The sequence below is a fragment of the Giraffa tippelskirchi genome, chromosome 5, assembly GCF_054371585.1.
Source record: "Giraffa tippelskirchi isolate mGirTip1 chromosome 5, T2T-mGirTip1v1.2.pri, whole genome shotgun sequence".
NCBI lineage: Eukaryota > Metazoa > Chordata > Mammalia > Artiodactyla > Giraffidae > Giraffa > Giraffa tippelskirchi.
The window spans coordinates 27,509,806-27,525,157 of NC_137279.1; the positions used below are offsets into that span (position 1 = coordinate 27,509,806).

The window sequence follows — 15,352 nt, forward strand, 5'->3', positions numbered from 1 at the left end:
CACAAGGGTCAGCAGGATAGGATGGGATTACAGCATCCTCATAGCCTCAAGTCCTCCAGTTCATTTGGGGTTTGTTGTTGCTGTTATCTTTAATTTTAATTTTTCATCAAAGTATAGTTGATTTACACTGTTGTGTCAATATCTACTGTACAGCAAGGAGACTCAGTTATACACACACAGGCATTTTTTTATATCTTCTTTTCCATTATGATTTATCACAGGAGACTGAATACAGTCCCCTGCACTATACAGAAGGGCCTGATTGTTTATCTATCCTATATGTAAAGTTTACATCTGCTAATCCCAAAGTTCTAGTCCTTCCCTCTCCCACCCCTTGGCAACCACAAGTCTGTTCTCTATGACTGTGAGTCTATTTCTCCTTAATAGATAGGTTTGTTGGTGCCATAGTTTAGATTCCACATATAAGTGATATCATAGGGTATTTGTCTTTCTACTTACTTCACTGAGTATGATCATCTTTAGTTGCATCCATGTTGCTGCAATAGCATTATTTCATTCTTTTTTATGGTTGAGTAGTACTCCATTGTATATATGTCTTCTTTATCCTCTCATCTGTCAGTGGATATTTAGGTTGTTTCCATGTTTTGCCTATTGTGAATAATCCTGCTAGGAAAAGAGAGCTGCGTGCATCTTTTTGAATCTCAAGTTCATTTTGGACATGGAATCTGCAGAAAGGGACCCTTTCTCACCTGCACCCATCAAGCTCCCACCCAGGATTAACGTGTTCTTGTTCGGGGCTCTTCAGACCTTGGCCCAGAACATTCAAGGAACGTTTATCACCTTGCCCAGCGGGAAGCTCCAGCAGAGCTGAACAGGGTCTTATCCTCTTTGTGGCCCCAGCCCTCGTACACAGCTTACACACAGGAGCTGCTCAGCTCGTGCAGGAGGAATGAAGGAATGAATGGCTTCTGCGTACCTACTAAGTCAGTGCCTCACAGTCTGGGCAAGCAAGATGCACAGCTTTAAGTTAATCCAACTCCAAGCCCTCTGCCTTCCAATCGCAGCAATCCACTCCCCAGGGCACCTCTCTGCAGATATTCACCAGCCCTCCTGGGGCTGTTTCTTCTTCTCGGTGGTCAGAAGACCAGGTCAGCCAGCCAAGTGTCACCACCATAACTTTAGGCATTTTGAGCCCCTGGAGTGATGGCGTCCTCTGGCCAGTGGTTTTCCCTGCACCAGGGCCAGGTCAGGAGGAGCTGGCACTAGCCATGCATGCTAGCCATGCACTCTAGTCGTGCACCAGAGACAGCTCCCACCTCTGCCCAGTTGCTCCCAGTGACAGCATGGTTAAATAATGCCCAACATGACCAGTGGGCCCAGCTTAGAAAACAACTTCCAAACAGCACATGGATGAGTTCAAAGGAGACAAAGACGAGAAGTCAGGCCTTGGGGCAAATGAAGTAAACCGACTCTCCAAGGTCAAGGCTGAACTCAAACTGCTGAGGCTCCAGGTGGAATTTTTGGGCATCCAGAGTAGCACTCAATCTTTACATCTAAATCATGGAATCTAAGATCTGAAAAGAGCCCAAGAGTTCATCTGATCCTACATGCCCATTTTAAAGAACAGGAGACTGAGGGCCTTGCAGGGAGATACTAAGCTGGCTCCAAGTAGGAATTTGGCCAACCAAAACCTTCCAGGGTATGCCAGGGCCTCAGCCTCCATCCACAGCCTGAAGGGAGAAGGTGTTGTAGAGCAGGGAGTACCCCAAGATTCAACAGTATTAGTTGAATGAGGGAGAAAGAAAAAGACAGGAAGCAAACTAAGAGCTATAAAGACAGAGAAGGAAGTGGTGCATCATAGCAGTTTTTGGCCATAGGCTGACATTTGAAATGCTGACTTCAAACCCTGGTTCTCTTTTTGTGCAGCTGTGTGACCCTGGATGGTCACTGACCCTCTGAGTCTCAGCTTTGTCACGTTTAATCAGCGGACAAGAATGTCTACTGCGTGTTGTTGGGAGAATTAAGGGACTACAAGAGTTACTGAGCATGGCAACCAGCACATAGTAGGTGCCTAGTAAATGACAACTAAAAAGAATGAGTCAGGCCAAGCAGCATGACGGGGCCCCCATACCTGCAAATGCAAGAGTTTGCTCTGTCTCTGGATATTTGGGGATCCATGCCACCGAGCCAGCTCCATCTCTGCCCGAATTAAACAGTAATCGCTCAAGGTCAGGGAAAAGCCTTGGCAGAACAGGTTGCTTCCAAGTGGTGGCTCGGCCTTGACGAGGTGGGCCCACCCTCCACCTGCCTATAAGTGCTGCCTTGGCCACTGCAACAGTCACTTGATTCTGAGCATTCACAACATGTTGGGCCTCACGGTCTTCACCACGCTCCTGGCCTACGGTAAGCTGAGGCTGCAGGACCAGCTGCAACCATCAGGCTGTGAGCTCAGACAGGGATGGGGGCAGGGGCCCTCTGCTCTCCAGGGCTTTGGGAAAGGAGCTTTGGGGTCCAGTGTGGGTCCAGTGTAGTTCCAGTTACTACTGATCAGCTGTGTCAAATGAGCTACTTGCCTGCTGGGCAACTCTGCTTCTGTATCTGCGAAACAGGACTGATGATCTGACCTCCCCAGGGTGAGGATGAGCGATGAGGTGCAGAAAGATGTAGCATCAGCCTGGGGGCACAGAAGATGCCTAATTCCCTAGTACCCCGGGGACCATCGGGGGGCCTGGGCTTCCCAGCTGGCTCAGTGGTAAAGAACCCGCCTGCCAATGCAGGAGACGCAGGTCTGATCCCCGGGTTGGGAAGAGCCCCTGGAAAAGGAAATGGCAACCCACTCCAGTATTCCTGCCTGGGAAATCCCATGGACAGAGGAGCCAGGCAGGCTACAGTCCATGGGGTTGCAAAAGAGTTGGACACGACTTAGCAATTAAACAATATCGGGGCCTACCTTTCCTGGGATCAGCATCTGCTTTGGGGATTCTGTGTTGGCACAGAGGATGGCAGCTTTCCGTGTTGGCAGCCTTCTCCCAGATTGGGAGTCAAGGAACTTGACTCACGTGTCACTCTCTCTCAGCAGGACCTAAGCAAACCATATCACCTCTCTAAAGCTCACTGGCTCTTTTGGCAAATAAGAGCACTTCATTAGGAGTCCTCCAGTTGATAACAACAATAGTAGTAATAATAAAAATAGCTGCTCCTGTGTATTGCATGTTTACTCTGTGCCAAGCGCTCTGCTAAGCCCTTGACATTCAGGAGCCAATTTGATTCTCCATCAACCTTGAGAGGCAGGGTCTATTAATATAGACCCATTTTACAGATGAGGACCCTGAGGCACAGTGAAGTTCAGTATCTTGTTCAAGAGCACATGGCTGGTTAGTGGTGGAGGCAGAATTTGAGTCTGAGTCTGCCCAGCACTTGCTCTTGACCGTTCCACAGTAGGACAGTCTGGAATTCTGTGGGTTGCACGTGCACACGTTCCCACCATGCTGTGGCCTCAAAAGGGACAGCAGGGTAAGGATGAAGAACACGGGTGTACCTGGGCACTCACACCAAGCCAGCCTACCTTGGTGTTTCCTTCAGTGGTTTAACTTTCACTCGATACCAGACCTTTTGCTCAACTTTTCATATGCATCATTTAGTTCTTAGGACAAAATTACCAGGTTAGTGCTAGTCTACTCATTTCACAGAAAGGGAAGTTGAGGCCCAGCAAACTCAATGGCTTCCCCAAAGTCTTACAGGAAAATTCAAACCCCAGTCTGCCTAGCCCCTAAATATGAGCTCTTTCCACCTGTCCCTTCCCCAACGAGACACCAGGCACACTCACCTGTGCTCTCCCTCCCCTATCTCCCCCAGCCTCCAGCTGCGGGGTCCCCATCTTCCAGCCCAATCTATCAGCCCGCGTGGTGGGAGGAGAGGACGCCATTCCCCACAGCTGGCCCTGGCAGGTAAGCTCACTGTAGCAGGCGTGGGAGGTGGGGTGGAAAGGAGAGTGGGGAGTGGATCCCTGGGGGCTGACACGTGGTCCTTTCACATCCTCCCCCAGATCTCCCTCCAGTACCTCAAGGATGACACGTGGAAGCACACCTGTGGTGGCACCTTGATCACCCCCAACCATGTCCTCACAGCTGCCCACTGCATCAGGTGAACCAGAAGTCACCCAGACACCCCGCCCGCTACTCTTCCAGGGCACACACTCCAGACACTGGGACAAACAGGCTACTCGTATCCAGTAACTCTGTTGTCTATTTATTCATTCAACAAGTATTTAGTGAGTGCCTACTATGTGACAGGGAACGTGGCAGTGAAAACGCAGTTTGTGCTCTCAGGGAGCTTATTATATTCTAGTGGAAGACAGAGTGACAGGCCATCCAACAAGTAAATATGTAACAAAATAAGTGGTAGTGAAGGAAAGCAAAGAAGCAGGAAGAGGATAAAAAGTATGAGGGGTTCTATGTTAAATGACATGGCCCAGGGAAGAGCTCTCTGAAAAGGGGGTGCTTGAGCCAAAATCTGAAGAAAATAAGGGAAGAAATCTCTGGTCTGGAAGTAAGGTGTCACAGGTGGAGGCAAGAGCCGATGCAGAGGTCCAGAGAAGGGAGTCCACTTGGTATGTTTGAGAAATAAAGTGGAAGCTGGTGTGGCCGGAGCGGATTGTGTGAGAGGAGAGGAGGAGGTGGCTAGAGAGGAATACAGGTGAGATAATGCAGGCCAGCAGCAGTGTAGACTAGTTCATCCTCACAGCATCCCTGGCAGGTGAGTTTCAAGGTGAGAATTGAGGCCCGAGCCTGCCCACCCAGCAGTCAGAATGGACTTGACTCCAAGACCAGAGTCCTTACCCTGTGCCCTAGGAAGGGTCAATGGGGTGGACTGTGCCTTCCCTCAAATGAGTCCCATAGTGACCCCGAAGCTGCATCACCAGAGCCCCAACTTCCCTCTCTACCCTGCCGACCAGTGGGGGCAGGACCCTGACTTGGCCCCCTTGCTCTGTCCAGCAACACCCTGACCTACCGCGTGGCCCTGGGGAAGAACAACCTGGAGGTGGAGGACGAGGCAGGCTCCCTCTACGTGGGTGTGGACACCATTTTTGTCCACGAAAAGTGGAACTCCTTCCTCATTCGGTGAGTGCCCAGCTAGCCATCACATGGCTCAGAAGAAGAGGGGGTCCCTGAGCCCCATCCTCACCCTGAACGGCCGACGGACATCCCTCCCATTCCCATCATTGACCAAGGGGCTCCAGAAAGTACACGTGCAATAAGAATCCCGAGGCCCCCATGGTATGTTACCTGAAGTCTGTCAGCCAGGGGATGAGCCAGCACTCCCCATTATTGATGCTTACTGCATGCCTGCCTTCATTGCAATAAGCACTTTAAGTGCCATCTCTTATTTAATCCTCACAACAGCCCGAGACAAGAATGCAAGGATCAGAGAGGTTAAGGAATGTGTCTCAAATCACACACAACCCACTGAGTGGCAGAACCACAAATCAAACCAAGTCTGCCTAGGGTTGTCCACTTTCATTCAGGTGACACGGAAACATTAAAAATTGAATCTGCAAGTATTTTTACCGTCATAATTTCCAATTTGCTTTAGCTTAATTTCGGTTGATACAGTGGTTCAATTACAGTGGCTCAGAAGGCTTCTGCTCTTGTCACTTCTCTGTTCAGCCTGTCGTGATGTGAAGACACAGGTAGGGGAAGAAGCTACCCCTACAGGTGCAGGTGATGGAATTAGAAGGCAGATCATTTGTTCCCCAGCACCTCGGTCCACCAGTAAAACCTGGCAGTCTAGGATGTGTGCAGAGGACCCCTGGTCACCCTTGGCCTGACTCCCAACTCACAGGCCAGGCCTCCTGGCATTTGCTTGGTGCACCAGGCCCTCCTGTCACTCACCATCTCCACTTTGGATTCCAGCAATGACATTGCCCTTATCAAGCTGGCAGAGACCGTGGAACTGAGTGACACGATCCAGGTGGCCTGCCTGCCGGAGGAGGGCTCCTTGCTGCCTCAGGACTACCCCTGCTACGTCACTGGCTGGGGCCGTCTCTACAGTGAGTATAGCCCCTGGCAAATCACGAGCTCCTTCCTGGAGGAAGCGGCTCCCACAATAAGCACACCACCCACCTTTGCCCACCAGTTTCCTTTTTGCCGTAACATCTTCACATCTTCTTAAACTTTGTAATGATGGCTAATATTTATTAAGCACATACCATGTGACAGACACGCCAAGTGCACATAAGGGCTGCTATAAGGATTAAATGGACTGAGATTTGTCAAGGACTTAGAACAGGGCTGGACATGTACTAAGTGCCATGTAAGTGACTATTAAATCAATGAAACTAACCATTTTGGGGTAGGAGATTAGATCATATACCAAGTATATTCCAGTGAATGGAATTCTCAAGTAAATTCCAGCTGAATTTAAAGGTTAAATGCAAATAAATGAACGTACAGAAGACTTAGAGGAAAATGCAGATCAGTACTTAGAAAATTTGGGGGTGAGAAAAATCTTTTAACATGTGACACCAAAGGTAGAGAACTACAAGGAAACCATTAACAATTAAAACCCCAGAACATAAATTAAAGATAAATGGTAGCTATTTCTTGAGGATTTTCTATGGGTTGGTTCTACCTTTCTGACCCTTTGAAGGGTCTCTAACCCAGTTTGGGACCATTGGCTCAGAGTCTTGCCTCTCAATAAAAGGCATGTGAGTATGTCCCTCAAAGTCTTGCCAGAACTTTCCTGGCCTGGCCCAGCCCATTTAGCCGTCTGTTTCCTGAAGGCCTGGGGCCAGGGCTTCCTAGGCTGCCTGGGCTGCCTGGGCTGCCTGCCCAGTCACCACCCATTCTCTCTCCAGCCAACGGCCCCATTGCCGCCGAGCTGCAGCAGGGCCTGCAGCCCGTGGTGGATTATGCCACGTGCTCCCAGAGAGATTGGTGGGGCACCACGGTGAAGGAAACCATGGTCTGTGCCGGGGGCGACGGAGTCATCTCAGCCTGCAACGTGAGTGTCCAGACTCTGCACCCCAGCCCTAACTCAGATGGCCAAGTGCTAGGGGCAGGGAGGAGAGCAAAGGAGTGAGAAGTGGGAGACCCCATGAGGAACCTTCTCCCTGGGGGGAGACTGAGTCCAAGTTGGGTTCAGGAGACTTAGGAAAAACTTGTCACTGTCCCCCTTCCCCTCCCCCACCAGCATTACGGCCAGAGCATGAAAGCTGAATGCCAGTCTATGGATCCGAGTCCCAGTCCCACCCCTTCATAGCTGCATAACCTTGGGCAGGCCATTCGACCTCTCTGAACCTCAGTTTCCCCATTATAAAATGGAGCAACAGTAAGCACAGGGCTGCTGTAAGGACTAAATGAGTCTGATGCATGTAGAAGAGACTTCATTCTAGTCCGGGCACGTATTCCGTCATATCATCAACTCCATCATTCCAGGGAGACAGAGGACTCAGGGAATCTGACACAGAAGCAAGAAACATCTAGGGAAATCAGAGACTGTCCCATTTTTAAATACAGGATCCTTTCCCCATTTCCATTTTCCTCACTTTCCTGGGTCTCCTACACAACTTCCAGCATCTTCACCTCTCTGGGCAGCTCAGACTCAGGCATGGGACACTGAGGCACAGAGAGGGTTCTCATCATCCCAAGATCACACAGCAAATCAAGACTTAATCTGATACTTTAGGGCTCCCCTAGGATAAAGGTCAAGTCACTCCCAAACCATATCTTCTCTGCCTCCCTCACTATGGACATGCTGAGGCCAAAACAGGAGGTACCAAGGCAGAGAGGCCAACTCACATGCCCCACTCTGACCTGCCCCTGTGGCCCAAGCCTCCCTCTGATGCCCACCCCATCTGGTGCAGGGGGACTCGGGCGGCCCCCTGAACTGCCAAGCCGAGAACGGCAACTGGGATGTGCGAGGCATCGTCAGCTTCGGCTCCGGGCTGGGCTGCAACATCCTCAAGAAGCCCACGGTCTTCACCCGTGTGTCTGCCTACATCGACTGGATCAACGAGGTGGGTGCACCTCCCAGGCCTCCTTCCTCACTGCCCGCCCCTTACCCTCACTTGCCCTTTCTTCACTTGTTCCTCTACTCACTCATTCATTCATTCACCTGCTCAAGAAGTATTGATTGAGTGTTTACTGCATGCAGCCTTGAGTCAGGTGCAGTAAAGGAAATGGCCATTGACTCCCCAACCCTTTAATCCATTTGCTTCAGCAAACACCTCTGTCCCAACCCTAGGCTCCCCAGCAGGGCTCCCAAAGGTGAAATGCAGCCCCAACACAGGAGAGGGGGCGGCATCAATGGCCATTTATCTCTTGAGGAGGGACAGGGTGTCACCCTGGGAGCAGGCAGTGTCCTGAACCCACTTGCACAGTGGTGGGAAGTGCCAAGGGGGCCAACCCTGCGGGCAGAGGCAAGCCTGGCTCATTAAGGCCTGGGACTACCTGCTGTGCCCCCTTGTTCCTTCCCTCCTGGCTGAGACTCATGCAGCCCAGAGTCCCTCACTCTGTTCTCTGCTTCTCCAGAAACTGCAGCTGTGATTCATCCCCAGGAGCCCAGGCCACAAATCCTGACAAACACAATAAACCTCTTTCCCCCTCAAGCTACCTGCTTTCTTTCTTTTTTTTAATTTATTTATTTGGCTGCACTGGGTCTTAATTACAGCCCTCAAACTCTTAGTTGCAGAATGTGGGATCTAGTTCACTGACCAGGGATTGAACCTGGGCCCCCTGCATTGGGAGCTCAGATTCTTAGCTACTGGACCACCAAGGAAGTCCCTTGCCTTCATTTTTGATTCTCGTGTCCCCTGCGGGTTCCAAAGCTCTCTGGGAGCTGCCCCTTCCACACCAAGGATGCAAAGAGAGGCCCCCTCAGTCAAGCTGGTTTGGCCTTGAGGGGGAGCTGCTGGGGGTGCTGGGGGCAGAGGCGATCCCAGGAGGCAACCTGGTGCCTGAGGGCACACGAGTTAAGGACACACCAGAGACTTGCCCCCCACACACACACACATCTCATAAGCTGTGAACCACCACACCCTGGTCAAACAGCAATGGCTTCCACATGTAGTCACAGCAGGTCAGAGGTGGGCAAGCTTGCACTGCACTAGACAGGCAGGGAAACTGAGGCCCAGAAAAGGAAAAAGCTGGGCCAGGTCACAGGAAGAAACGACCAGTAATGCACAAACAAGAGGCTCGGTGCAGGCTCCTCTGGTCCTGAGGCCGACTGGAGGGCACATGGGGCCAGAAAGGTGAGGGACCCAGTGTCCAGGGAGGTGGATCCAAGTGGGGCCCTGACCCATGACCACAGGGCCCCTAGTTTAGGGCACTCCTGAGGATCGCCAGGGTTCCTAGTCCACAGCTGATCTAGGAGGGAGGTGCCCTCACCCTCACCTCTAAAGTCTTCCTAGGAAAACTCTCAACTATGACTGCCTCTGGTTTGTCCATGAGTTGCCCAGTTTCCCCATCAGACTTTGGTTCCTGGAGGTGGGGACCATGACCTCCCACAATGCCAAGCTCATTCTCAAAAAATATTTACTCAACAAGCAATGGAAGCCACAAGAAGCCCAGCACCAACTCAGCCCTGGGAATCCAGGGAGAGTCCAAACAAGATCCCTGCTCTGCAGAAGACAGGCCCATAAACAGATCATTAAGGTCCCTATGTAAGTGTGAAGGTAGGAATACAGTCCAGGAGCACAGATAAGGGACACTTAAACCAGTGTCAGTTGGTGAGAGGAGTCCAGGACAGCTTCCTAGAGGTGGTGATACCCCAGGCTGAGTCTTCACATTTGAACAGAAGGTATCCAAGCACAGAAGATGTTGCTGGTTGCTTGACCCAAGGGCCCTCTGGTCCTGCTTGACCTCCTTCTTTTGCAGTTGTCTCTATATTGGAAGGTAGATGTGCTAAATGTTAATACTATTTACTATTTGTCCCCAAGTCCCTTACAATTATAATAATGAAGTAATAACTAACACGTACTGAACACTTGCTGTGTGCCAGGCACTGTTCTACAGGCTTTACACGTATTACCTCACTTAATCCCCAAAACAATCCTAAGACAAAGTCTGTTAATATCATCCCCATTTCACAGATGAAAAAACTGAGGCTAGAGATGTTTCATGACTTCCCAAGGTGATTTAACCAGAAGGTGATGGAGCTGGGATCCAGACTTTGTTAATCTGGCTCCAGAGCCCATGCTCTGGATCACCAAGCTCTACTGCCCTGTGATGAATATGAATGTGGATGTGATGCCTGGGGCTAAAGCAGCCATTTTGTGGCCAAGAGAACTACAGAGATACGAGCTCATACATCATCAAGCTGCAGATCTGATGCCAGCAACCATTTTCTGAATATCAAGTTCTGTGGGGAAAAAATGAATCTACATTTGTCTTAAACACTGCAGTCAGGTTTTCCATAACTTGCAGCTCAGCACACTTCTAACTGATACTCTTGGGGATATCATAAGGGGTCACTACTTTCCTGACTAAGGGAAGAGCATAAGCAAAGTCATGGTGACTGCTTGGAAGAATCTCCAGGCAGCTATTTCTGCTAGAGCATAAGGCACAGAACATGGATAGGGTGACCAATGGTCCTGGTACCATCCAAGAGCTTCATGTACTTGATCTCATTTATACAATAACCTTGACAACCTTGATTAGTATCCCCCTTTACAGATGAGGTAACTGAGGCTCAGAGGGGGTTTAAAAACTCACCGAAGGTCACACAGCTAGTAATAGGGCACCAGGACTTAAACTCAGGTGGTCTGACTCCAGAGCCTGTGTGACTTACAACCACATTATTCTGCCACTAATCCCCAACCCTCAAGGACCCTCTCACACAGATTCCTCTAATGGCTGTGCCAGGGAGGGGTGGAGGCTGTGGGTGTGCTGACAATCCTGAGAAGAACTGGCAATTCTGAACTCAAATTGCTCACAGATGTTCACAAGGGCCTTCACCAGCTGCATCAGCTACTTCCGGCATAATTAATAGTGCTGCATAACCACCGACCACAAACCCTCAGTAGCATCAAATGACAGGTATTTATTGCTCACACACGTGTTCAGCTGGGAGTCAGTTAGGTGGCTTATTTTGGTTAACTGCCGATTTTGGCTGGAAACACTCATATGTCTAGGGGTCAAATCTGGGTTCAGAGAAGGCAATGGCACCCCACTCCAGTACTCTTGCCTGGAAAATCCCATGGATGGAGGAGCCTGGTAGGCTACAGTCCATGGGGTCGCTAAGAGTCAGACGACTGAGCGACTTCATTTTCACTTTTCACTTTCATGCAGTGGAGAAGGAAACGGCAACCCACTCCAGTATTCTTGCCTGGAGAATCCCAGGGACGGCGGAGCCTGGTGGGCTGCCGTCTATGGGGTCGCACAGAGTCGGACACGACTGAAGCGACTTAGCAGCAGCAGTAGCAGCAAGTCTGGGTTTGACTGGGGAAACTCAGCTCCACAGGGCTCTCAAACTCCTCCCAGAAGGCCATTAAAAAATTGCATGGCAAATGGCATGGATAAAGTGAGAGGTGAAGAATCAGAGCCATCCTGGAAATCTCTCATACTCTCACATTATCTAAGACACAAATTAATAGCATGAAATATGATAGAGCAGAAAGGAGGGTATTTATTGGCTAACAAACAGTGACAGCAGCTGAGTCACCTAACCGCTCAGAGACTCAGGTTCCCCATCTGTAAAATGGGCACATCTTCCACCTCCCTTTGGAAGCCAGCAGAAACTTGTGACAGGAGGCGTCATTACTACTACTGACCTCATACCTGGACCCCAATGGCACATCTCCCCTCTCCCTTTTATTCCTTAGGAGGGGGAGCTTTATTCCCAGCAGGCCCTGGTGGCCAGTCCCCTAAAACTCACTCATCAAGTAGGAGCACCTATCTGCAAATGTTCACATGGTGATAGGCATGTAATGGCAGAGAATAAACACAGAGCATCTTCCCAAAGCACCGATTTCCTATGAAGATTGTGTGGGAAGAAAAAAAAAATGCACGTTAAGATAAACCCAGCTGTGTGATGAAATACGCTGCAAAATTCAGATCAAGCTTTCCAGGTGAAGAATGAAACTTCCCAGACATTTGTTGTTGTGACTGCCACATGCTAGACCCCAGATCGTTAATCTACTGAACACCAGAGCCTGAAAAACAAATCTGTTTTGTAATAAAGTTTTTCTGGAAAACAACTATGGCTATTGGGCTGCATTTTGCAATATAACAGCAGAATTGAATAGTTGCAAACGAGACCATACGACCCATAAGCCTAAAACATTTGCTGTCTGGTCGTTTATAGAAACAGGTTGCCAACCCCTGATCTCCTCAGATTCTTTGATGGTAAAGTCTGGATAATTCTGTGCTATTCTGATATCTGATGTCTGCAGGTCTCAGGACTGAAGAGTGAACATTTTATTGCACATTGACAATTCTCAGTGTTCTAAGTGAATAAACCATTGCTTAATTCTAACAACAACCCTAAGAGCTGGATAAGATTTTTATTGTTCTATTTGATAGGTGAAGAAATTGAGTTAGAGATGAAACTTGCTCTAGCTCAGGTCTTCTCAAATTTTAACAAACAGGAGAATCACCTAGGTATCTTGTTAAACTGCAGATGCTGAATCAGTAGGTGTGGATACATGAGTCTGCATTTCTAACCAGATCCTAAGCTATGCTGGTCCAAACCACTCTGTGAGTAGTGAGGATCCAAACCACAGTCACTATCCAGAAGCACAGGGCTGCAAACCCAAGTCTCTAACCCCTGAGCGTTGGATTTCTCAGAGGAACCCTTATAAATGAGTCATAAATGTCATGAAAGTTCATGTCTGCATCTCCATGGCCCCACTGAGACCTCAAGGACACAGCCCAGTTTAGAACTTCACAGATTGCCTGGTTGTCCATTAACATATAAATGGGGACTGAACCCCAGCGGGAGGAAGTGGGCTATAAAACTCATCTGTTCTCCCAGCCTCTATTCCCTCTCCAGAAACCTGGATTCTTATTTTGGTGCTGTCCCTCCCCCACACCTCCATCTGGAGCCTGGTGCCCAGATCTAGGGGTAGGACTTGTCCTCTAGTCCTAAACCTGTCCAATCCACACTTGCATCCCCTCTCCCACCACAACCGCTGGTTCAGGGATGGTCATGTGACCTGAGGCAGGTCCAATCAGAGAGAGTTACAGGACTTTTGTGGGAACTACCAGGAAGCTCTGGCTCATTCCCTGATGGGTTTGAAGATAAGTGATGTGAGGCTACAGCAGCAAAATGAAGGGGATGGTTTTGCTCTCTAGAATACATTCAACAATGAGTAGAGACACTTCTGGTTGTCACAACTTGGAGGAGGAGGGAAGAGACTACTGACATCTAGTGGGTGGGAACCAGGACTGCTGCTAAGTATCCTTCAAGGCACAGGATTGTAGCTTACAGGATTCTGGGTCTCATAACAAAGAACCATCATCCAAAATGTCAATAGCGCCATAGTTGAGAAACCCTGGACCAGAGATTCTGTAACCCTTTTGTCCCCATAGGACAAGCTGGAGCTCCTACAGGCCATGTAATGGAGCCTGAGAGTGGACTCTCACAGTGAAAAGCAGAGACAAAGGATAGAGATAAACTGAGTGCTGGAGACATCACCAGGGCCCTGGATCCAGCCGTGCTTGAAACCAGCCCTGCTCCTGGGCTTTTCCACCTTGTGTTCCAGTGAACGACTCTTTGGCTTAAGCCTGTTAGATGAAGAGTTTTGTCACTTCTAAACCCTCCCAGAAATGTGATTAAATAGGCTGGGCATATGTCCTTCTCTGTGTTTCATTCATAAAGAGCCCCAGGCCAGAGGACCTGTGTGACTTGCCCAAGGTCACACAGCAAGCCCATGGCATGTGCCAAACTGGTATTTGTTCAGTGACCTCCTACAGGAAAATCTTATTTTTATAGTAAAATAAACACAGAAACATGGAACAGAATGGCATATTCACATTAATTCAAGATAAAATAGGAAAGTTCACAAATAGTTTGTTGTTGTAGTGACTGCTACAGACTACAAACAAGAGCCCAAACTGTTAAAGAAGTTAGGGATGGAGTTGGGACTAGAACCCAGGTATTCTGACATCTAGTACAATGGGATTCTACACCCCAGGCTCCCTCACCCTCCTCATGATTCTTGGCCAATTACAAATTTTTCTCACCCATATGACAATCCTGTAATCCAGGCCTGGATTGTTATTTAGGAAACTCAAGCCCAGTGACTTGTCTGTCCAAGCTATAACACTCAGTTCTGACTCAGTGAGGACTTGAACTCAGGTCTTAACAGTTCAAGTCCACTCTCTGCTCTGCTTTTCTGGCTGGGCAAAAGGTAGAATCTGTGGTCACAGGGCAGGTCTGTCTGACCAGAGCCTGGCCTTCCTGGAACTGTGCTCTGACCGTAAGCAATGAGAATGAAGTTTTAAGGAAGAGCGAGAATGTCCATCAGGAACCCTCGCTCCTTTTTTCCACCCATGCGCCCTGCTCCCCACAAAACACAAGGGGCTTATTGCAGTACTAGGAGGACATTTGAAATGCCACCTTCAGCATCCTCAAGTAAAGGAGCTTGGAAATCAGACCAGCCTATGTTGGAATCCCCTTCATGCCACTTTAGAAGCTGTGTGATCTTGAGCAAGTTCACTTTACCTCTCTGAACCTCAGCTTCTTCATTTGAAATATGGGACCTTTTGCAAGATTTCATAAGACTTAGGTTAGGTAAGACATGTGAGTGTATCTGACATGTATGTTGGGTGAGTTTCAGCCTCCTTTTCTAAGAAGTTCCTGCTTTGACCTCACTTGGAAGTTACTGGAGAAGTACAAACTGCTGTGGTCCTAGGAGGAGATGATAAATACTCTTGAGCCATCCCAATAAAGCCCTCTGCACCTGCCCATTCTGGGGCTGCCCAACCCTACCTGTTCAGGTCTATTATTTTTCAAATCCTCACCACATCATTACAAAACAGACTGGGCAGGCATTTCTCCCCTTGTTTCATAGACGGGCAGGCCCCAGGCCTTGAGACTTCCATGGCTTGTCCTAGGGCACCCAGCAAGCCATGGTATGGCCTAGAACGGGCTTCCTCAACCTCGGTGCCATTGACAATTGAGGGGGGATCATTCCTCGTTGTGACAGGCTGTCCTGTGCCTTTGTGGGATATTTAGCAACATCTCCAGACTCTACCTACTAGATGCCAACGGTACCCCATCCCCAGCCATGACAACCAAAAATGGATGTTGCCAAATGTCCCCTTGATGGGTAATACCAGCGCCATTGAGAATCACTGGCCTAGAACAGTTTGTTCAGCATGCAAACTAATGTTTTCTATGAAAACACAACTCCAAGGGCCAATATTTTTCCTCTTCTCATAGCATATAA

General features: G+C 49.1%; 2 protein-coding genes across 2 annotated transcripts in view; one reads left to right on the top strand and one right to left on the bottom strand.

Moving 5' to 3' along the window:
- Nucleotides 1-1,579: 1,579 nt before the first annotated feature.
- On the top strand, nt 1,580-8,569 carry CTRC (chymotrypsin C). The gene is made up of 8 exons (XM_081488093.1): nt 1,580-2,364; nt 3,817-3,908; nt 4,007-4,104; nt 4,956-5,081; nt 5,874-6,010; nt 6,818-6,963; nt 7,826-7,978; nt 8,493-8,569. The coding sequence occupies exons 1-8, from the start codon at nt 2,325-2,327 to the stop codon at nt 8,505-8,507; spliced, it is 807 nt and encodes a 268-aa protein (XP_081344219.1). The 5' UTR covers nt 1,580-2,324; the 3' UTR covers nt 8,508-8,569.
- Nucleotides 8,570-9,477: 908 nt separating this feature from the next.
- Nucleotides 9,478-15,352, bottom strand: part of CASP9 (caspase 9) — a 45,733-nt gene continuing 39,858 nt past the window's right edge. Inside the window, exon 12 of the mRNA XM_081488083.1 lies at nt 9,478-9,842. The gene's annotated coding sequence lies outside the window, so the exon portion shown is untranslated. The remainder of the gene's footprint in view (nt 9,843-15,352) is intronic.